General features: G+C 31.0%; 2 protein-coding genes across 3 annotated transcripts; both read right to left on the bottom strand.

The window, feature by feature from the left end:
* Nucleotides 1-73: 73 nt before the first annotated feature.
* On the bottom strand, nucleotides 74-8,909 carry LOC101266336 (probable tRNA N6-adenosine threonylcarbamoyltransferase, mitochondrial). 2 transcript variants are annotated; one of them, XR_011221406.1, is made up of 14 exons: nucleotides 8,567-8,909; nucleotides 8,324-8,368; nucleotides 7,277-7,351; nucleotides 5,691-5,787; nucleotides 5,289-5,379; nucleotides 4,438-4,487; nucleotides 3,631-3,821; nucleotides 3,426-3,511; nucleotides 2,995-3,070; nucleotides 2,770-2,853; nucleotides 2,524-2,638; nucleotides 2,216-2,304; nucleotides 1,552-1,954; nucleotides 74-153 (listed from the first exon to the last, which is right to left on the bottom strand). XR_011221406.1 is itself a non-coding variant. In XM_004240002.5 (13 exons), exons 1-13 carry the CDS (start codon nucleotides 8,783-8,785, stop codon nucleotides 1,823-1,825), a joined length of 1,350 nt encoding a protein of 449 aa, XP_004240050.2. In that variant the 5' UTR covers nucleotides 8,786-8,909; the 3' UTR covers nucleotides 1,403-1,822. The 2 variants fall into 2 exon arrangements, 1 of the variants encoding a protein (XP_004240050.2); XM_004240002.5 differs by lacking the exon at nucleotides 74-153 and having other exon boundaries at nucleotides 1,403-1,954.
* A 3,685-nt stretch (nucleotides 8,910-12,594) lies between these two features.
* Nucleotides 12,595-14,761, bottom strand: LOC101266639 (protein GRAVITROPIC IN THE LIGHT 1). The gene has a single exon (XM_004240003.5). The coding sequence runs from the start codon at nucleotides 14,531-14,533 to the stop codon at nucleotides 13,115-13,117; it is 1,419 nt and encodes a 472-aa protein (XP_004240051.2). The 5' UTR covers nucleotides 14,534-14,761; the 3' UTR covers nucleotides 12,595-13,114.
* Between the last annotated feature and the right edge of the window lie 8,624 nt (nucleotides 14,762-23,385).

The raw sequence follows: 23,385 nt of genomic DNA, 5'->3' as shown, positions 1-23,385 counted from the left end.
TTGTTGAAGCGTTCACAATTAAAAAAATTATCGAAAAAGTGATACAAGAGGGAGGTAGAAAACTCTAGGTAGCGAAAAATATAGTAGATATAGTTAAAGAAAAATATGAAGACTACTTAGAAAATGATTGTAACTAGTTAAGATCTTTGGAATGTTAATTCTTTCTTATATCATTTTCTTGGAAATAAATATCTCCAACTTAAATTATGAATGTTGTACAATTGTTTAAACATGTTATATCCATAATTTAAGGCGACTCTTTGAGTGCACCAAATTTGATCTCTAAGTTAAATTTAAAATAAAAATAAAGAAATATAGCTCAAAGGCGACCCTTCAGGTGCACCAAAGTTAATCTCTAAGCTAAATTAAAATAAAAATAATAAAATAATGCTCTAACTGATTGTGAACCTTGGTCTCGCAAGTAGTTCTTCTGCCTTGTACCTGCGGCACAAAAACACTCCTCATGAGTGCACTATTAATTACTCCTTTTGTTTTTTAATTAAATGTCTACTTTTCCTTTTTTTAGTTGTTCCTAATTACTCGTTCATTTTGACAAATCAAAAAAGAACAATTTTTTTTTACCAATTTATATCCCCAACTAATTACTAAGAAAAAGGTAGATTTTTTTGAAAACCTTAACTTTTTAATTTATACATTCATCATCAATAGCGATAAAATGATAAACTCACTATATCAATAATTATTTAAGTGTATCAATTCAAAAATACACAAGTAAATAGGAACAGAGGTACACGTTCACTCCCACATATAAAGGTGGGTTCGCCTCTATCCGTAATAAGTTAATAAATTGATGTTGTGAAATTTTTTTAATCAAACATTAGAAAAATTCCATCAAATAATAAAAACAATAAGCTAAGAGCCTGTTTGGCTCAGCTTAAAAGCTGGTCAAACTGACTTAAAAGCTGATTTTTAATTTATTTAACTGTTTGACAATACTCAAAATAGCTTATTTTAAGTTAAAAGAAAATTTATTTTAAGCCAAAAGTTAAAAGCTGGGGTAGGGGTGCTTTTTTTTTTTTAGCTTATAAGCTGTTTTAAGTTGACCATATTTTTATGTTTTTTCCCTTAATATTTTTATACAATCTCCAAATTACCCATATAATCCTAACATCTCTTTCTTCTATTTTTACCTTTTCACGTTTGGCATAACAACTTCAGCACTTTTATCCAAACGCATAACTGCTTATTTTAAAAATAAGTTTCAGCACTTTCAAAAGTACTTTTTTAAAGCTGATTTTATTAAGCCCATCCAAACGGACCCTAAGAAACTAAACTAAACTTTATAAGAAAATGGCACGTGTTGCACCAAACTCTTAAGAAAAAGACCAAAAAATAATAAACACACTTCTACTGTTCTACATGTGAATTTCTGCTGAATCTATTTTCTCAATACGAAACTTAATATATTTATTTATTAATTCCAAGAAAAAACACTTTCTGAATACTATAAAGATTACATCATTTGAACAAGTTTAATTAGAAAAACTAAGGTAAAAAATGTCTTAAAACTATGCAAAATTGAACAAAAATGCCTCAACATAGTTGAATTTTTAATACAAGCTGGAAAATTACCAAATGCAGGAGGCACCAAAATATGATACAACATCAAAATACACAGTTTTCCCCCACAGAGCTCATTGCTCTTGAATTATGGTTCTTTCAAGCATTTTCAGCTCACCAACTTTCGAATCTGATTATGTATTCAAATCATGATTCTACGCAAACCACCTTTATATAAATATCTACACGTTCGTAGATGTACCTCGTAGGAAAGTCTTTGAGTTGTTTAAATTGCAGACTGTTACTCTTGCTTGATAGATGCCTTAATAAGAGAAGTAAGTGAAGGATGCATCCGTGCTGTTCTCATTGAGCGAGCTTCACTTTTTCCTTCAGCATATTCCTCACCGAGAGGCCACCTTGGGCGCAAATCAAGCTGATCGAGGGAGCCATGGATCATAATTAAACATGGCAAGGAGAAAGGTGTGGGAAGGGGGCTTCAGAGAACAAGAAGTAGAACAACAGAAATTCCATAAAGCAGATCAGTTTAACATGTAGGCATTTATTTTGATTGAATAATCGCATGACTTTTGGCAAACTTAACTTTCAAGGTACAAATCTATGGCTTGTCATACTCGATCAACATAGCTATAGGATATTATCGCCAGTTTTGAGTTGGGGGAAGAAAAAGACTAACCACGGCATCTTCTGGTTCATTTGCGGGAGGTGGAGGATCAAATCTGCCCAGACGGAAATGCTCAAGGCCAGTCCACGCAACCATTACACCTATCAGAACAGGTCAACGTATTAGAGTGCAATGTCAAGCCATTTGCACTTTTGAGCTAAAAGTTCTCCACGAGACAATCAACCTAGAGGCGGTGCATGTCAATTTACTTTACTCAGTAAGAGACGCGACCTTTCCTCTGAAGCCTTGGGAACTTAAAAAATAAGAAACAAAAGTTCCTGTATGAAACTGAGACAACGTAAGAAGGAGAATTATCTAACCATTGTCAGTACAAAGGCTTGGAGGGGGGCATACAAGTTTCAACCCTTTCCTTTTCACAACCTCTTCAAGCCGAGCTCTGACATACTTGTTAGATGCAACACCTCCAGACACTACCTGTGAAGGGTAAATTGGATAATTATCATAATTGACATTAAGCTTACAGGATCATGTGAAACTAATAATTAGAGTAAACACAAGGAGGAAGATATCAGTCATATAAAACTGCAAAAACAGAAAACACTGACCAAATGATTTATGGAAGGCTCTATGTTCAAACCCCACTCGATTGCCCGTTCACACTTTTCCTCCAAATGTAATACCGCAACTCGCTGCGTGAAGCGTTCATTACAATGTAAATGAGATTTAAGAATATGGAAGAGGTACAGGAAACAGAACCATTGATTTGTTAACCAATACTTTTTAATTATAAACAAATTATGACAAGATCAATCTTCTATAAATCTATATACCTGGAAGGAGGCAGCAATATCTGCCCGAGCCTGTCTCTCTTTGTCAGAAGCTGAAGCAAGAGAGATTTCAGCATTGCTGCATACAACCGACAAATGTGAGAAGCTAGAAGGACGAGGAAAATGACAACCAACTGATGCTTATTGTTGTAAGGCAAAGCTAAAGCTACTGTACTTTCTGACCATGGTTTATAGAACACTATCCTAAGGTAACATTGTAGAAAGAGGAAAAAAAAGAGCTTTGACCCAGACTGGTTGTTACCATATATTGGATAATTCACTGTTTACCTCATTGGGAATGGAAAATCAATTTATATAATTCGGAAAGAACAAAAAGCAATGCAACTATGGTGGTAAAGTTTTCAGATGAAATGAAAATGAAAAACACTTTGCAGAGCTGATCAATAACTTTTATTCCCTAATGAATCACATACATTCTTTTTGCTTCAATTGCCAACCTCACTTGCGTCTTCAGACCAGCATATGAGAAGTTGCAATCCTTGTGTTGTTTCATAGGGACCTAAAACTCATTCAAAACTTTTAGTCAGTTGGGCAAACAATATCACTTCTAAAATTCCTCAATAGAGAAAATCCGGATAAGTATTGCATATAACTGCAAATGTCTCTAAAGTAACTTACTTTAAATTTGACAGACTTGGCATCTCCTTCTTGAGCTAGCTCCTCTACAGCAGGGCCCCCGCTCCTCCTCAGATCAAGACCAAGCCATTTTGCTGTTTTGTCATATGCCTCACCAATTGCATCATCAATTGTTGTCCCAAGCTGTATGTAATCGCCAAGATCACGTGCAAGGATTAAAAGATTATGGCCTCCTAAAGAGCATATGAATGAAACAAAACCCAGAATGTTATTGATATCTAATTCACAGGAAAATACAACTGGTCAAATTGTTATTCATCATGAAAACTGCATTTTATGGTGTTGAATTGAGAAACATATCCAGCATGCATTGGCTTAAAGGTTAAACAATTCAATTTTTGTAAATTTTTAGTCAAGTCAGTTCCCTTGGGAAAAGAAACTAAAAGAAAACACACACACAAAATCACAAATAATATACTTGAATTGAATCAACCACAAGATGTTTGATTGTATATATGAGAGATTTTAGTCATACAGGATACACTTGAAGGACTCATAAGCATAACAATGAATATCATGAGCATTGGAACAAGCATATGAAAGACCTATAAACACAAATTAAACTGCCAAAAGATGTCAAGACTCTGGGTAGTGGGACGTTCAGTAACAAATCCTAGATCTTTTATATTCAAGTGATGTTCCAAGGTGAACTGATACAGATTGCACCATAAGATGGCTGTGCAATTATAGCTTGGCCTTATATATCTAAAACACAGGAAAAGATGACCCAATATATTTTCAGTAAGAGTAAATAAAACAGACCTATAAAATTCTAGAAGGTTATCTAACCTGAGACAAGTAGGGCCATAAAAGGAAAGTGCAGCTCTCTGTCTACTAGCCTGAAAAGACAAAACATTAGTTCCAGGTAGTACAGTACTCTGAGTTAAGAAATATCTTGAAACATACAACCTTCATAGAAACTTCGAATTATCTGTAAGCATAATATAGGCGGGCATTTACAACTTTCTGTAAGCTAATGTAAAAACAATGGTGGAGTTGAGGAGCATTCCATGGGTGACTACATTTTCTCCTATCAGCTTATTCATATTTGAGACTCCAAGGTCAATGAAATCATCTGTAATTACTACTTTAACGGTTCCAGAAAAAGAAAAGTAAGTAGAATACAGACAAAATTTACCACCTCATACCATGCAGCCAATATTTGTGATTGATAAATCTTCGTTTCTCAAAGAGACAGATAAGTGCTCTAAAACAGCATATCCCATGATATATTTAAGGTGACAAGACCTCTATAGCTACAAAGCAGACCATAGGTTATCATCTCACAAAAACTAATGATGCCCTTAGAAATAGAACAAACAAAAGAAAAAATATTATCTGCTTATTCATATAAATCCCTGACAAAATTTTGGCAACCAAATAAATAGCAAAACAATCAAGAATAAGTAAAACATAAAAGTGTAACTGCAGAGGAGATAATTCATCTTACAAGATTATTTCAGCCGGAGTTTTTTGTTTATTTTATTGTAATTTGCAGTATTCCGGACCAAAGTAATTGAAAGCTGGGAAATTTAGTCTTACTAACCACGGAATTGAACAAATTCCCAACAAATTTTTAGCTGTATGAACTGATCTTAATCTACTGTATGAATAACTTAACCTTTAATCCATACTGCTACCTGGCAACCAGAGTGTGAGCTTCCATATGATGGACACCAACAAGAGGTAAATTATGAGAACTGGCAACACTTCTTGCTTTCCGCACACCAACTACACATAAATTGAACAAATAAGGTACAAGGACTTACACAAGGTTCATTAGTTGTCCCAAAATGCATCTGTGCCCCACACGAATATCCCCAATGTTCAATTTTTCAGATTCATAAGTAGTCTATGTTAGAAATTGACAAATATTAACGAATTAAGAACAATACTTCAGTCTAAAAACAAATAAGCACATTAATTGATGCGGGGAGGAGAGGAAAAAGAGAGAAAAAAAATGATCAGCCCTCCCGAAGGAAAAATTAAAACAAACCAAAAGAAAGAAAGACTACTAAAGCAAAGACTAAATGAAAACTTACTTCGCAAACAAAGGCTTAAACCAGGACCAATCGTGACAGCAACTGCAGTTAGATCCTTCTCAGTCAGATTAGCTTTATCTAGTGCTTCTTGTACCACCTGAAGGGAATAAGTACACATTGATGGCAGAAATATGATGTGTCAATTCATATTAAGAAGCTAACGATCTTAAAAGTGCGAGAAATTTAGAATTAAGAGTCAAATTGTAACAAGAAGATAATTTGAGGCAGGGTCCTTGGGAGTGATATCCACATTCGCTCCATCAGACAACAAAGATATTTGAAAATTTTCTATTATGGACCATAGTCGATCAATTAGAATTATGATTAAGAGTATCTATTAACTGCACTCTTAAAGGATATAGATCATCAATCAGTTGAATTCATTCTAATTCATTGAATTAATCCATGATATATAACATCAGAAAAAGAAGGGAATTCACATTATTACTTTTTTTCCTTGTTGGAAGAGACCGCACTGATTTTCCAGTTCATTAGGGAGTACTTTTTGGAGTACTGACTAATAGGAGTATTCTTCTTTGATCATTTCCCAAGAAGTTGATAAACTTAGCCTTACCAAAAGATGATCGAACAAGTCAAGCCACGAGAGGACATCTTTAAATCCGAAGTGAAAATAAGCCCAAATCAAAACTTCTCTCTTCTTTCCAGTTTATTATAATCAAATATGGGGGAAAGGGAGAAAAGTTCAGAGATAGAAAGACTTTCAAGGACAGGAGAGAAACTGAGGTAAGTTTTTCAAAAGATATTATCATATTTTTCAGTACCTAACTACCTATATTAAGTTGAGCATTTTGATTGTGTGCTATCTTTGTTTGGGGATCTGAGAAATGATTGTTGAGCAAATGAGCCTCTGATAGTTTCTCAGTAAGGGATAGGATGGACACTGTTTATCCAACTCGTGCGGACTTCTCCTGGATAATGGTGATAGCATCTAAGAGAAACTTTTCGTTGGGGCCTTTAGTTGAGCATTAGGTAGAATTTAACAGTAGACTATTTCCTTAAAAAGAAAAAATTGATACTATGGTTTTAATGAACACTTATCTATTAAGTTCACGTCACTACCATGAAGCATAGTCTGGATCCTTGAGGAGATCCTTAAGAGGGATTAATTGCAGGGAATATAATAATACTTTAAAAATCCCTTTCGTGATATATCAAGGAAAACTGCAAAAATAAACAAAAGAGGCCAATTCAAATTTCTGCTGTCTAGTGAAAAGTGAGGTAGTACAAAGGGTCGAAAGGAAACCTTATCTGCACAAACAGAAATACAGAACATCACTAAACAGGACATAAAATCATGATATCAAGCAGGTGAAATCAAACAAACTACTTGGTCAGAGTTCATTGACATTTTAAAACCTGATAATGCTGATGTTTAGCAAGAAGTTGAGTACTTTGCAAATTGATGAATTCTCAATCGCCTTATTGAAAAAAGAAGAAGTAACATGCAGGATCGTGGTATAACACCTAAACGAGATGCACATGTGACACTAGCATAACACTTTCCACCAGTGATTAACAGTTTCCAAGTTCTTGAAACAAAGTACTTCAGGGTTGACAGCATATACCTGATCAATCACCAGAGCATGTGCTTCCTCTGCCATCTTAGGAGCAACTCCTCCATATCGAGCAAGCAGTTCTGCCTTGATGATAAAAGGAACCTCATGATTAGAAGAAAGATCACATAATGTGGGCACACAAAAATAGTATGATTTGGATAACTTCTCAAAGTTACTACTCTTTAGAACATTGAGAAATTCCCTGAGCAATTGACATGAAGAAAGAACAGTAGTGTGGACAGATAACAAATTCAGTATAAGAATATAAAAGAACGATGCTTAGGATCACTTCCCATATTATGTTGACTACTCTGCCATGCATAGGAATAGATCACCCTTTAAGTGCCTTTCACTAACAGAACCAACTCATTAAACATCCTCCTTCCACTATTTGCATAATGTTCATTTATGAGGCGTGGAACAGACACAAGACGTAACCTAGGGCTAGGTTATAAATATACTTCTTCCCTTCACTTATAACCCATCTGATGTGTATCCCAATAGCTCTATTGCACTTCGAATTGTAACTCAAGCTCTTGTTTTCCCGGTGACATTGCCCAACGATTACACTGGAAAGCAGCTTAACAAGGTTCTTTCTCTTTTACTCGTTCTTTCACTGTTCACTATTTTTCCTTGTTACTTTAATTATACTCATTAGCAAGTAATTAGCACCAAAACCAATCTATTTGGTCACTATAATGTGTGTGCCTTGAATCACTAAAACAAATTCAATGGTCATCCTAAGTCACTGATTTAGGGGTAAACAGTACTTGTATCTTTATATGTATATAAATAGAAAATGTAATAGAAATCATGCAGTGCAGCAACCAATATGAAATATGCCATTTGGCATTCTAGACAGATCCCAATGTCCAACTATTTACATAATGATGCAAAAATAAATGAGTAAACAAACCTTCAACTATAACAATATGATGCACACAAGACAATAAGTTTCCAATAGCTTATCAGTAGTCATTAGATTAACAGAACAATATAAACAAAAAATGGTTATTCTCCAAACATTCTAGAACTACATAAATACATATAGAGTACCTGAGAAGAGATAACTTGGCTGAGAATTTCACCATTGCTATTAACCTACAATAGAATATCACTGAACTCAATAAAAGAAGAAACTTTGCAGCAATTTCAACCACCCCCAGTATTTGTACTAAGAAATTCACAAAATATGTAAAAAAAAAAAAAAAAACCTATAAAGTTCAAATTTTGACTCCGTGTAAATCCCACAAAAGTAATTTCAAAGAAACAAGCAAAGACATGTTAAAAAGAAGTTACCACAGCAGCAGCGGTATCATCACAGCTCGTTTCAATGCCTAAAACAACTAAATTCTCATTAGAAATAGAATTAGAACAATGAGCTGAAAAAGATTTGAACCATTTGGGTTTTACTGTTTTTTGATGCAATTGCAATTTCCTTGTGAGGTGAATTGAGGGTCTCCATAGCAGGCTTAGACGGGAAATCGGAGAAGACAAATTGGGTAATAAGGAAACCATTTCCACAGAGTAGGATGAGGGCTTTACTGCAAAATCCTCTCTCCAGTTAATGTTATATGTGAAATTAACAAAAATGGGAGTTCGTGGTACAGTGAAGATGCTTTTTTAGAAGAAAAAAAATCTATGTTCGAATTTTGAGTATGAAAAATAAATAATTATAAATAATAAATTATTAATTCAAATTAAATGTTATAAATATAGTTTGATTTAATTGAACGGAAATTATTATTATTATTTTCGTCTCTCCTGATGGAATCTCGCTCGCTACTCTCATTTTGGTGGTAGTCTCGCTCGCCACTCTCATTTTGGTGGTAGTTTCGCTTGCCTTTCTTGCTTTTATACAAATACAAATGTATATAATGTGTTTGTGTTTGTATAAAACGAGAGGAAATTGTATACATACATATATTTTTGTCCCTCTCTCCCCTCAAATTTCGCTCGCCACCCTCGTCTCTCGCTTATACAAACAGAAATGAAATGTATAAATTGTGTTTCTATTTGTATAAAGCGAGAGAAAATTGTATATACACATGCAAATACATGTATCTTCGTATTATACACCTATAATTATACAATATAAATTTTTCTCTTGCCAGTTTTCTTTTGTCTTTCTCTCTTTCTCATTTTATACTTACACAAATTATACAATCGATCTTTTGTATGCAACTGCTTTTTTTGGTACATGTATAAGGAATTATACAACTGTTTCTTTGTATATGTATATTGAATTATACAATTATTTTTTTGTATATGTATAACGAAATATACATATTTATGTTTGCTATGGAGCACAATTATGTAAAATATTATATATCATACAAATATAATTTTTCTGTTTGTTATACGTCAAAGTTACTCTATAAAAAATAGAGTTTATCCATTCAAAAGAGTTGAATGGTAAATTAAATTACTCTATAAAAAATAGAGTTTATCCATTCAAAAGAGTTGAATGGTAAATTAAATATGGAGTGAAAAATTATATGAAAGAATTAAATTGAGAAAATGTTCAAATTTATTAGTTATCCAAAGAAGACCGATAAAAATGGCACCTTATTATCAGTAGTAGGTTTAAACTATTTCATATAAGGATTATTTCAATAATTTTATCTTTTTAAGTTTGTTCAAATAAACACTTTTGTCCTTATCACATATTTTAGCAAACTCAATTTTTAAATATTTATAAGTTCAAATTTTGCAATTTATGTTTATTTTTATCGGCCATTTGAAGGGCAAATTGTGTAATTGAATAATTTTTTAAATCTTAATATTTCCAAAGAAATAATGTTTTAAAAGCCTTTTCGGCTAAGATATTTCTTTTCTCAGCGATTCGATTGAGTTATTTTTCCGTAATACGTAAAAAAATTCGTCTTGTGAGGCATTATTGAATTCGCTTTCAAACAACACTTCTTTCGTCCATTGAAAGGAAAAGGTAATGATTATACACTCTTACCACATTAACTGCAGAACGCCAACTCTCACTATCGGTATTGTTCGTTCAAAATTGATTTAAATGGCGAGGACTTAAAAATTTAGGCAAGTAAAACATAGAAACCAATTGGTTTTTGCATTTTGTCTTAGTTCTTCAACAACCTGAAATCATTTGCCGAGAGATTATACACGCACAATTATGTTCATTCGATTGTTATCTCTGAAAAACAGGGAAAGAAAATTGTTTTTCATGATGTTGATATGATTGATAAAGACTAATCTGTCTCGAATTTGAACTCTAAGAACGAAAAAATCATGCAAGATTTCCGATTTAATAAATCCTTTGTAACACAATCTATTGGCAATACCAATTGTAAAATACACATTGGAAAAGGTCAAATCTTCCTGTGCAAAGTAAATAAACACTTTACAGACTTGTAACTGAATGATGAAAGGATTCATTGAACTAAATACTTGTTTCTCAGCTAAAAGTATGTTTTTTAGAACTTGCAAATGAAAGAATCTGCTAAACACTTAGCAGAAGCCCTGGAAACAGAAGTTCCAAGTGAGCAAAATACACGAATTAGACTAACAACAACGTACCCAGTGAAATCTCACAGATGGGTGTGGGGTGTGGTCTGGGGAGGGTAGAGCGTACACAGACGTTACCCTTACTAGGTGGAAGTCGGCTTAAACAAAACATTGAGACTAACTAATCCATAAAAACTACAGTAACTATATACCAATTGGTAGCATAGCCAAACAAACATCCATACAACAACCTGCCATAAAGGATATAATCATTGATGATAGGCTCCAGGCGGTAGCAGCATCTAACACCTTAAAAAGAAACATACTAACGGAACCCCATAAAATCAGTGGCTTACAAACATTTTATAGGACTTACCAGAAGCCATGAAAACAGAAATTCTAAGCAAGCAAAATACTCAAATTAGGCTGCAATAAGAAAAAGCATTCATACAAATCCTGATCAGCAAGGCATAGCATCTTTGACGAATTTATCTTCAAAGTAGCAGCACCTATCACTTTGACATGAATTGTTTGGATTTATAGTACACAAAAAGGAGTTAGTTGCCAAATGGAGCACACTGAATTTTGCAGTTTGAAGCAAAGAACCTGCACACCACTATACACTCTGCATCCAAAGCTAGCTATATAAACCTGAGCCTGAATGATTCTCCTTCCAAATTTCAAACACATGTATGATATTTAACTCCTACCTTGGCCACATCTTGCTCAAAAGGAATTGACTTTTTCGTGTAACATCTTCTTTTTTGAACAAGTAATGATTCAAAAGTGCCCTCTCACAACATGGGATATGTCAAACTATGGGATGAAATGAATATGCTATCCATACAAACTCATAAAAGACACTGAGTGCCTCCAGTATAACTACATCCAGTATGTCTCTTTCTCATCCAAATTGTTGGAGTCTGAAGTTCCTATTGGCGGATGAATTACTTGCTCATAATGGAAATCGAAAAAGCACACAGCTAGGATTCCTAATCAAAGCTTTCATAAGTTTACATAAACATGCTCAATTAATAGTAGACAACCATCTTTACCAGATATTGAACCATAATGCAACCATCGGAGGACACTCAAAAGTACAACACTACTATATATTACCAGACAGTTCGATAAAGCTTAATAAATTACTCACAGAGAGCCAGACCTAAAAAGTAAGCTTTTGCTTATAAGTGAGTACTCCACAGTGGACACCATAGAATTACAAATAATGCATGTTTTTGCTCTGATATTATCCACAGGATTCATCACTTGGAAATTAATCTAATCAGAGAGTTAATATCCTATTCTATTGGGCAATATTGATGGCATTGAGAATGATCAAAGAAGCAAAAAGGCAAATACTTAGCAATTCCTTCACTCTAAGTAGCAACAAAGCATTGCTTTAGTTCTGCTTATGTTCCTTTATAATAAGATTGAATTTCAAAGTAAACCGTAGATTGTGCCTCTCTTTTTTTTGATAAGTAACCCATGGTTCCTGCCTACTAAAAATGAATGGTAGATGGAGAAAGTAAGATCATGGTATTATAGCTAATCATCCTCTATGGATATGTGGAGAAGTAGAGAAACAAACACAATATTTCTTTCAAGAAAGGTGGTAATATCAAGATAATAACTACAGGCAATTCATGAGTCCAAAAGAATATATCACACCAGATAAGAATCTCCAATTTATGTGATTCTACATGTATAAATAAGGCATTCAAGAAACAGTTGATCAAGCCCACAAACTATCATTGACCAAGGTCGCAGTCCATTGATGTGCCTAGAGAACAAGTGAACACTTTATTAGACAGTTCTATAACTAGTAACTGTGCTAACTAATGAAAGAATTTATTGAACTGTTGAAATCATTATCCATTTTGACATTAAAAGAGTTACATACAATTCGATTTTGTAATATCCTGTACTACTCCCACAACCTCATCTCACCTCCCTAACTAAAAGTAACCAAATAAAAAGAAAAACAACCAAGAAAAAAAAAACATAAAAGCAGTGCTTTACAGACGTTTCATAGGACTAACAGAACCCCTGGAAACAGAACTTGTATTCAAGCAAATACACAAATTAGACTAACTAGTGACCACTTACTAGCGAGTAGCGACAATAACAAAAAAACATCCATACCAATCCAGGCCAACAAGAACACCAACTTCTGCAGCAATATAAGATGGCTTATGCCTCGGAAATAGCAGTGTCTATCACTTTGACAAATTCTTTGAATTCTGGTACAAAAGAAGGTTTAGCTGTCAAATGGAACACTCTAAATCTCTTGGTGTAAATCAGAGGAAACAAAGCACACGATAAAGCAAGATGACTTGCAGATGACTGTACAGGTCTCTTTGTTTTACCCTATTCCATGCCTTTTAAGCCAGTTAGATAGACCTGTGTCTGAATGATTGTACTCCCAATTTTAAACCCAGGCACCACAGTAAATCCCACCTTTGGCCTTGTCTTGCTCAAAGGGAATTGAATTTTCCTTGTAACATCTTCCGTGTAGACCATCGAGAAGTCCACCCCTCTTTCAACTTGGAATATCTCAACTACAGGATTAAATGAGTATGCCAACTTATGAAGCAGCCATATTGTACTAGCCATCCTTACAAACAACTCATAAAACACACTTAACGACTTCCACGAATCAACTATGACTTCTTTCCCATCCAAATCCCTGAAAATGGATGATTCTATTGTATGATGAATTATCTGCTCATACTTCTTATCACAATATCTTGAAAATGCACAACTAGGATTCTTACTCAAAGTCTCCATTGGATTACATGAAACATGCTCAAGTAATTGTTTCAAATGGTCGTTCTCATCAGATACTGATCCATCAGACAATATTTCTTCATCACACAGACCAAAGTCTTCCAGATCAAAGCCTTTAAACATGCCTAAACAAATATATGATAGAAATGCATATTTATGGTGTTCTTTTCCTGCATAATTAACATCAGAATACACAGAATTTGCTGCTTTTTCCAAATCCCAACCTGCCCTTTTCATTAATTCCATCAATAACTTAGAAAATTTATTAGCTGACTTAATCGAATCGCGTAGCATAGATTCAAAAACACGAACTGTACACAATACCTCAGTAGTACTATTGTTCGATTTTTCATTTTCTACCCCTAATTTTTTTGACAAACTCAAATTAGAATCTTGAATTTTATCCAATTTCTTCCTCAAAATTGAAACTTCTTCATCTTTAGACTCCATATAAGACAGTAATTGATTTACCATAGTCTCCAAAACTCTGAGCTTGCTCTGATGCTCCTGTACCTGAAATTCCAGCTCTGACCCCATAAGCAAATCAATATTACAACTTGGGTTTCTCCTGAAATCCTTATACAAACTCTTCATCTCAGTCAATTTCTGAAGAAGAGTCACCAAAGCTTTATCCGCTGATTCAATGGCTTTTTCGTCAAAAGGCACATGAGCTGTTTGTAACTGAAGATACGAAGCTTCAAACGACGAAATTGTAGCGAAGAGTGAAGAAATCAGTGATTTACTGAAATGGGTATTTGCTAAATGAGGAAATTTACAGAAATCAGGCTTGATTACAACTACTTTTTGGTCAGGTATAAATTCTTCGGCTGAATCAAGAAGAGTGAAAACATCAGTGTCGGTGTTCTCATCATCAGCGATGAAGCTGTTATTCTCCTCGTCGGCGAAGAGTTCGAAGGTTTTGGTTCTAACAACATGAGCAAATTTGTGAAACATTTCAGAAATTTGTGGGGGTTTTGCTGTTCCTTCCATTTCCAACATCTCTAAGAAGGCATAAAGATGGATAAATTCTTGGCTTTGTGGTTGAGATTTGTTGAGAAGAGAAAGATGGAAGTGAAGAGTGTGAATGGGTGTCTTAGAAGGAAGGTATGTGTGTGAAAGCTTCTTTCTCTTCTTTTCGCCGTGTTAATGGTGGTGAGACTTTTCTACATCATTACATCTTTTTCCTTTAATGCCCCCACCCCTAATCTAGAGGTTTTTTTAAATTTTTTGTTGGTTTATTTTAGGTTAGATACTTATCTTTATTTGTTACGAGAGATAAAAAATTTAATTTCGAACTTAATCCTGGGATATATTCTATCTTAATTGAATTAATAATAATATTGGCGATACGTTAGTGATGATTGTGAGTTTGAGAGTGGAAAGCAAGACAATTTAAGGAGTGTTGGAGAAATAACATAAATATGTTTTTTATTTTGATCTTAGTTAGTGTTTTTTAAAATGTTTTTAGGGCGAGTCTCGAGGCGGGGCATATCAAAAATGCTCTTGGGCGTAAATTAAAAACGTACATTTATAAGGCATAAGTTCTAAAATTTGAGGTGTAAACTTAAAAACGTAAGTCATGGACGTAAAAATGTATGTACGGGCGTTTTTAATTTATTTTTTTGGTTTTTTTTTTAACTTTAAATCATATTTTATTATTGGTATAATGATATTTCTCAAATAATAATATAATACTTTTTACTTCATTATTGATTATTAATATGTATCTCAAATAAAAATAATTGAAATGTTTGTTTTTGTTTATTTTATTAGTAATAAAAAAATAAAATTGAATATACATGAGATTACACCTGGTAGATTCATGGGACTTACGCCCCGTGTCTCGAGACTTACGACTCGCCTCATGTCCCTGCCTTTCAAAGCACTGTTTGGAGGTGTATAAATAGATATTTAAAATTGTATAAAATTGAGCAACTAGATAAATGTGTTGTCCATAATATCATACACGTAGAATGCTATATAGAATATTGTATATAGTTTGTAAATTGTCACATAAAACGTTAAATAAGAGTATATTTAAATTTATATTTTTATTAATACAAATTTAAATTGAAATGCTTAAATATCAGGTAAAATTAATTTAAAAATCGTATTTATTTATATGTAATATGGATGCATAAATGAGAACTCTCCTAGTATGTAGAAGCATCATTATAATTGTGATTAGCTAAGCTCTAAGCCTCTAACAAGCTAATCTAATAGATTTCGAAAAATCACTAACCTAACCAACTTATAGAATAATGTTGCAGACCTCCTAACAAAATACAACATAATATTATAACACATTCATTAAAATTAAACAAAACATAGTAATTTTTCGTCTTGAGCTCTTACAATCTTATTTCAATATTTTAGGTTCTCCAACATATATATTATGGCCTTTAACCATTGATAATGACGAAACAAATTGTTACACCTAATTTACTTCACATAACTGATCAATTATGTAAAGTATTTTGTTTCGTAGTTGATAGTAATATTTATTTCATATAACTGATCAAGTTATGTGAAGTATTCTGTTTAGTAATATCCAAAGCTCTATGGGTAAGGTCAATAAATTTCCTTCTAAATTTGGTTCAATTTTGTCCCCTTTTTTTGGTCCATATCAGTTGTTTAGTTATTTTTAAAATTTAACAAAATAATCAACATATTTCACGTTGTTCACCAAATGTTCTTTTCTACTTTGATTTCTACTGAATTTTACTAATTACTTTATGTAAGGATTGAAAATATATATAATTACTTACAAAAATATATATACGAAACAAATCAATTGAAATTTGTTATACACTTCTTAAGAAAGCTATTCACTTTTAAAATTTAAAAGTGTTTTTACTAACTTATTCTTAATCAAATATCTTGAGAAGAAAAAGTATTTCTTTAACAATTTATTAATTATATAAAATCTCATTTATCTAAATAAAGGTAAAATTGAACAAAATTGTCTTTTTAATTTTGTAAAACACCATTTATGAATATTACTTATTTTTAAAAAACAAAGGAATAATGTTTAACAAGGTATTAAAGGATACCCTTCAACATTTTTAAGGGAATAAAGAATCTTTCTTGACTTCAAAATAAATTTTGCAAATAAAATAACCTTTCACAAAATTAAAGAATTGATTGAAAAAAATTATCAATTGAAAAATTTTGAGCTTGACCCTTAAGTATGAAAAATAAAGCATCCCCATTTTCTTTAAATGAAATCTTACGTGATATAAATTTAAATTAATCAAATTTTATTATAAATATGAAATACCGAACACGAAATATTACTATATTGTTTTCTTTGGGTCCCGATAAGGGAGTATGATTAACGGTAACAAAGAGGGATGGCTATGGTGACAGAGGGGTCATGGTGTTTCTCACTCACAGCCAGTGGCCGACCAAAACACCAATTAAATATTTTATATTAATAAAATTGACTGAAATTTAATCATTAGGATTCCATTTTGTTAGTATTATTTTCTACTCTTCCATTCTGACAATAGTACATTAGTATTTATTTTGCTAATGATATTAATTAGTTTAATCTACATGTTATTAGTTAATTAATTTTCTAAATTAGTAATATTTAGTAAGCAGATGACAATACCTAACATTGATTTTAAGATCAATAAATTGAAAAGATTATTTAAAAAAAAAGAAATTCTTAGACAAACAATAATATTAAATGCTTAAAATAAAAAAATAATTAAAAATTAAAAATTTTAACTTGTGATTGACTCTCAACTTAGAAATCATAAATCAATAGTTAATTCAAACGGTTTCGTTTAATTTTTAAAATGAGTTTTTTAATAATATTTTAATTTTTGTTTTTTACATAATTTGTTTAAAATCACAAAAGAAAAATTAAAAAATATTTTGATAAATCTGACATACTTAATATAGTATCATAAAATTGAAATATTTTTATTTTTATTTTTTTAAATCTCGAGTAGAGATAAATTAAGTCATTCTTTTTTTAACCGAGTGAGTAACATATTATGATGAGAAATATAATAAAACTTATCCACACTGGATGTTTACACCAAACCAATACATGCATGACATGTGTTTAAAATTATAGTTCATTTTACTTCATTAAATCACATAATAATATTGTTTTGTATTAATTTGATAAGAGCACCCGATACGAATAAGTTTTTTCCGAATAATAGGCAAAGCATGAATGTTTACACCAAATCAATACATGCATGACATGTTTTAAAATTATAGTTTATTTTACTTCATTAAATCACATAATAATATTATTTTGTATTAATTAGATAAAAACACCCGATACGAATAAGTTTTTTTTTTTTTTTATGAATAATAGGCAAAGCATGAGGTTTGATGCATGCAAAAATGCAAAGAGCTTGATTTGATGCCCACTTTTGAAAGGGATTTTTTGGTATATAGTAATCAACTTAGTGGCTTTCACATCCCAACTATTTAAACAATCATATCAATTTTCCCATTTATTTTCTTAATTAGTCATTATTCTTTGGTCATGTCTAAAAGTGTTTACCAATTCAAAATTAAATTTAATTATTTCATTATCAATCATATGGAAAATTTTAAAAAATAAAGTAAGGAAATAGAAAAATAAATTAATTAGTAAAATAACATCATCTATCATTACATACTAATTGAGTCTTCTCATATAATAGAGAATCGAAAGTGTCAATAACTGGATCATGTCTCTAAGTTGATTCTATTAAATCTACCATCATATTATAAATAAATATTGATGAAAATAAATATAATACATTTAAAATTATTCATAGAAATTACTCTATTATGTATATTTGATTATTAAAAAAATCATTATTTTATATACCTCTTCGGTTCAATTAGTGCTTCGATTTTTTTTAAAAAACAAAATCACATAATATATTATTGATTTTTTAAATGTAAAACAATCCAAACCGAATTCAAATAAAATTGATTTATTTAATTTCTTTGATTTGATATTCATATTTACTATTATTCATAAACTTGTCTTTCCTATTTTTATATTTGGAAGAGGATTATAAATCGATTGAGTTCTAAATATAATCTAATTAAATCATTTTCGCATCTTGAGAAAGATAAGTATTCAAATTGTCTTTTGATTAAAAAACTTTTTTTAATTAATACGATCATAATATATCATTCTTCATTTTCATCGTTATTCTTAAATTTCACTCTTTCAACACTTAGATGAAATCTATTAGTCTATCGATTTAATCGATAGATTAATCTTAGTGAAATTAACAATTCGTTGCATGGTGAAAATTTAATATGTTTGAAATAAACTCATCAATAGACACTTGGGATTTGGTAGGTGGTGATGGGATTTTCGTGTTTGGTAATGTTTTGGTGGTATGGAGTTAGACAAGTTGAATCATGTGATATTATCCTAATTGTCTTTTGGAGTTGGTAGGATTCTTGAAAAAATCAGTTATTATATGAGGGTTCAAATAAATAAAAATTTATCTGGATATTATATTATTTGTAGGAATAATGCATAATTATCTCCTGCCTGAATTCTCAGAGATACACTTATATTATACTAAGGGCCCGTTTGGATGGGCTTAATAAAAGCAGCTTGAAAAGTACTTTTAAAAATGCTGAAACTTATTTTTAAAATATAGGATGGAATTATTGGGAGAGGTTATGTTCCAATTCAAATCAATCCCCAAAGTCTATGGGAACAATTTTTAATAGGGAAAAGGGTCTGATATACTCCTCAACTTTGTTATTTAGAGCTGATATATCCTTTGTTATGAAAGTGGCTCATATATATCCCTACTTGTAAACAAATGGCACACATATACCCTTTTACTCTAACGGAAATGGCATACATATACCCTTTTACTCTAACGGAAATGAAAATAATAATTTTAATCTAAATTTTTATTATTTTTTTCTAAAAAATATAATCCCAATTGAGTAAATTTAATCCTTTTCAAACATATTTTTTTTATTTTTTTTTGTTTTAATGACTAATTTATAATTATTATTTTGATAATCAAATTTATTTATGTTTCACAAATATTCTTGTAAAACTTATTGTAGATGACCAAATTTTTTCTTCGAATACGAAATTAAACTACAATACACACAAAAAAAATAGTTTAATTTTTTATTCTTTAAACTAAGGAATGAAAGAAAAAAACAAAATAAGAATAAGAAATTCAAATAATTATAGTAAAAAAGTCAAAAAATAATTTATGTATGAAAAAAAATTAAAATATACCTTGAACTTTGATAGAAGAATCATATATACCCCTAAATAATTTTTTTTTAAAATTAGAAGTAATAAATATAAATTTAAAACCATTTTTTTAACTTTCGTTAAATGAAGGATAAATGTGAGCCACTTTGTAACGGCATGGGTATATGTGAGCCGTTTGTATAACGGTAAGGACATATATGAGCCACTTTTATAACGAGGGGTATATCAGCTCCAAATGACAAAGTTGAGGGGTATATCAGACCCTTTTCCCTTTTAAAAATTGTAGATATAGGAATAGGAGTGATTTCTTATAAAAATAAAATTGAATTTTTGAATATAGCTATACTTTTGATCCCTGTTAAGAAAAATAATAATAATTTCTGCACTTACGAAATATTAAAAAATAATTTATTTTAAAATATAGGGCAATACATCAATCTACACTAAAGCAAAATTCTTTGTATTTTGATTTCTCTTATAAAGATCCTAACTTTGTATTTTAATTTTCAAGTAGCTTAATAAAGACAATATTCTTGTGTCCTATTTTATGAGATATTCTTTTTTCTAGTGAACTAATTAACTTTAAATCTTTTTTATTTATCTTAATGAACTAATTTTTTGGAAGCTCTAGGATAACTCGGAGCCACTACAATCTTTCCGACAACCTCTATACTTCGATAAACACTTTGTGCTTCTGGGACAAACCCTTCACTGTATGATATCACGTGAATCATATTAGATGGGACAAATTCGAGTCATAATGAATTATTGCACATCGATTCTCAGTCATATGTGAATGATCACTTTCCAAATAAATTATTGAGTCATCCTGAAGGCCTTTAATAAAATAACTTATAGTAAAATAAATAGTTAAAAATATAATTTAAACATGATTTTTATGTTTTATTTTTAAAAAATATCGCATTAAATTGAAGGGTGCCTAATAAAATTATGAAAAGAAAGGAGGACTTAAAAATAGGCAACATATGACTATCACTCCACAAAGATTCTGTGACATATGGTTATATTTTAATTCATTAAGCTAATAACAGTGTTTATCTATTGTTGTTATATAATAAAAAGGCAACTATGATGTTTATAGTTGAATTATTAAAAAGCAAATAATGGTGTTTTCTGGTTGTTTTCATGTGGACACTTTTAAGATATAATTTAGGACACTTTTAAGACCTAGTCAACAAGCTAATATATCTCTCATCTCATCTTAATGATTGTTAATAAAAATAAAATAAAATATCCTCCAAGCTAGAACCTTGGTATAAAAACAAATTTGTATTTATCGATAGTTTGATTCAAATATAGGTATATTGAGATTATCGTTATTTTTCTAATTAAATATTAATGTTAAAAACAAAACGAGTCCATCAATATAACTTCACTCTGTTAAGCCTGTACGAATAGTGAAAAAGTATAAAATCTCTTAGAAAACTTGAGGGCTCGTTCTCGAGTATTTATTATGACGTCTCGTATCTTGAGCTATGACTTGATCTCACATGAATAACCCAATTCAAATCACGAGAACATAATCATCTGCATGAAGTAATTGAGAAGTATAGTAAATGATCATGCAATGAACACTAGTAGCATTGATAACATAGAATACATTTGTTATCCAGTTAAATTGAATAATGAATGCATGAAACTGTGAAACTAATATATCAGTGAAATGAAAATAAGAAGGAAGGGGATGAGAGAGATGCGGGCGATACATGAAAGAGGCGAGAAAGAGAGTCTGTATATTTTAAATACGTGTGAATTACTCTTTAATTATAATTAAATAAATTTGCATAGATATCTGTATCTGCACCGTCAGATACATGTGTCCGGAACAATCAATTGGCAAGAAATATAATTTGAAAAACTATTTTCAGTTGTAATTATCACCAATAATAGTATGATTTATGTTGTGGTTATTTATCCTTAATTAAGGAAAAAATAGTTGAACAGCTTTAGTTTTTAGAACAATAACTGTATTTGGGCTTCATGAATCTTTAGCCCAAACTCAAATGGATCTCTAGAAAATAACAAGCTTAATATAACAATGAGAAACTTTCGTAAGTATATTATTGGGAAAATTGTATATAATAACAAATTAATAACCTAAATTAAATGGAATAGCTAGGGTTTGATTTAATTGTACTCCATAGCAAACATTAGCTAAAATTTGCCAGCGTCTCTCTCCCAAAAATCTCTCTCGCCACTCTCCATTCTCGCTCGCCTCTCTCGCTTTATACACAGAAGTGTATAATTCTGTTTCTGTTTTGTATAAAGCGATTGAAAATTGTATATACACATGCAAAAATGTATATCTTCGTGTTATACACTTAATTATACAATTTACAAACATTTTACTTCAAATATTGCAGAGAAAAAGGCAACGAATTATACAATTGCAGTGAAATACAATTTTCTCTAGCTTTATACAACAGAAGTGTATATATTGTGTTTATGTTTTTGTATAAAGCGAGAAAAACATATATCTTCTTGCTATACACTTATTATTATGCAATATACATACATTTTAATTCGATTCAACTATATGCAAAACAAATTATACAATTGCAGCGAAATAGGGCAACGAATTATACAATTTAGGCCAGCGAATTATACAATTTAGGCCAGCGAATTATACAATTGTATATGTATAGCGAATTATACAGTTTTATGTTTGCTATGGAGCGCAATTATGCAAACTTTGCTATAGCATACAAATATGAATTTTTTGTTTGATATATGTGAAAGTTGTTCTATATTATTCCCTCCGTTAAAAATAGAATGACTTGGTTTGATTTGAAACAGAGTTTAGACAAAAATAATATTTTTAATCTTGTGGTTCTAAACTAAAGTTATGTCAACTATACCAAAATGTCCTTTAATCTTGTGGTCTTAAAATGCCACGTGAAAAATTATAGTTAAAGTGTTGTCAAAAAAGGAAAGGGCTCATTCTTTTTTAAACAGACTAAAAAGAAACAGGGTCATTTTTTTTAAAAGGAGGGTATATATTAAAAAAATATCTACAATTTACAGTAATAAAGTTTTTTTCTTCACTTAATCACTTTTAACATATTTATAATATAAATTTTAATACATATTTTAGAGAACAATTTAGAAAAACACATATAAATAAAGTTCTATTGATACTCCAATCCAATATATGCATGTCATGTGTTTAAATTTATTGTTCATTTTTTACTCAACCTTAACTAATTAACATGCATTTTACTTCATTAAATCACATAGTAATAGAAATTCCATTGATTTGGTGTAAATGTCTGATGTGCACAATTCAATATAATATGTCAATTTCTTATTAAATAAATATAATATATTTTAAAACAATTATAATACATATGTATTACATACATAAATCACTTTTAATATTTATTTTAAATTTATCACAGTATTACTCTATATTACTTTAAATAATAAAAAAATAAAAAATATTGTCAAAATTTATTAATTAAAAACTACCTATCAAAATAATTGTAACGACCTGTTTAGTCGTTTTGAGCAGCAGACTTCAATTCTGGAAAAACTGGCAGAAGCGACGGACCCCACGACGGACCGTCGCAGGGTCTCGTTACAAAACACTTGGAAAATCTGAAATTGG

Source organism: Solanum lycopersicum, chromosome 5 (genome assembly GCF_036512215.1).
Source record: "Solanum lycopersicum chromosome 5, SLM_r2.1".
Classification (NCBI taxonomy): Eukaryota; Viridiplantae; Streptophyta; class Magnoliopsida; order Solanales; family Solanaceae; genus Solanum; species Solanum lycopersicum.
This window is presented reverse-complemented; position numbering and strand designations above follow the sequence as displayed.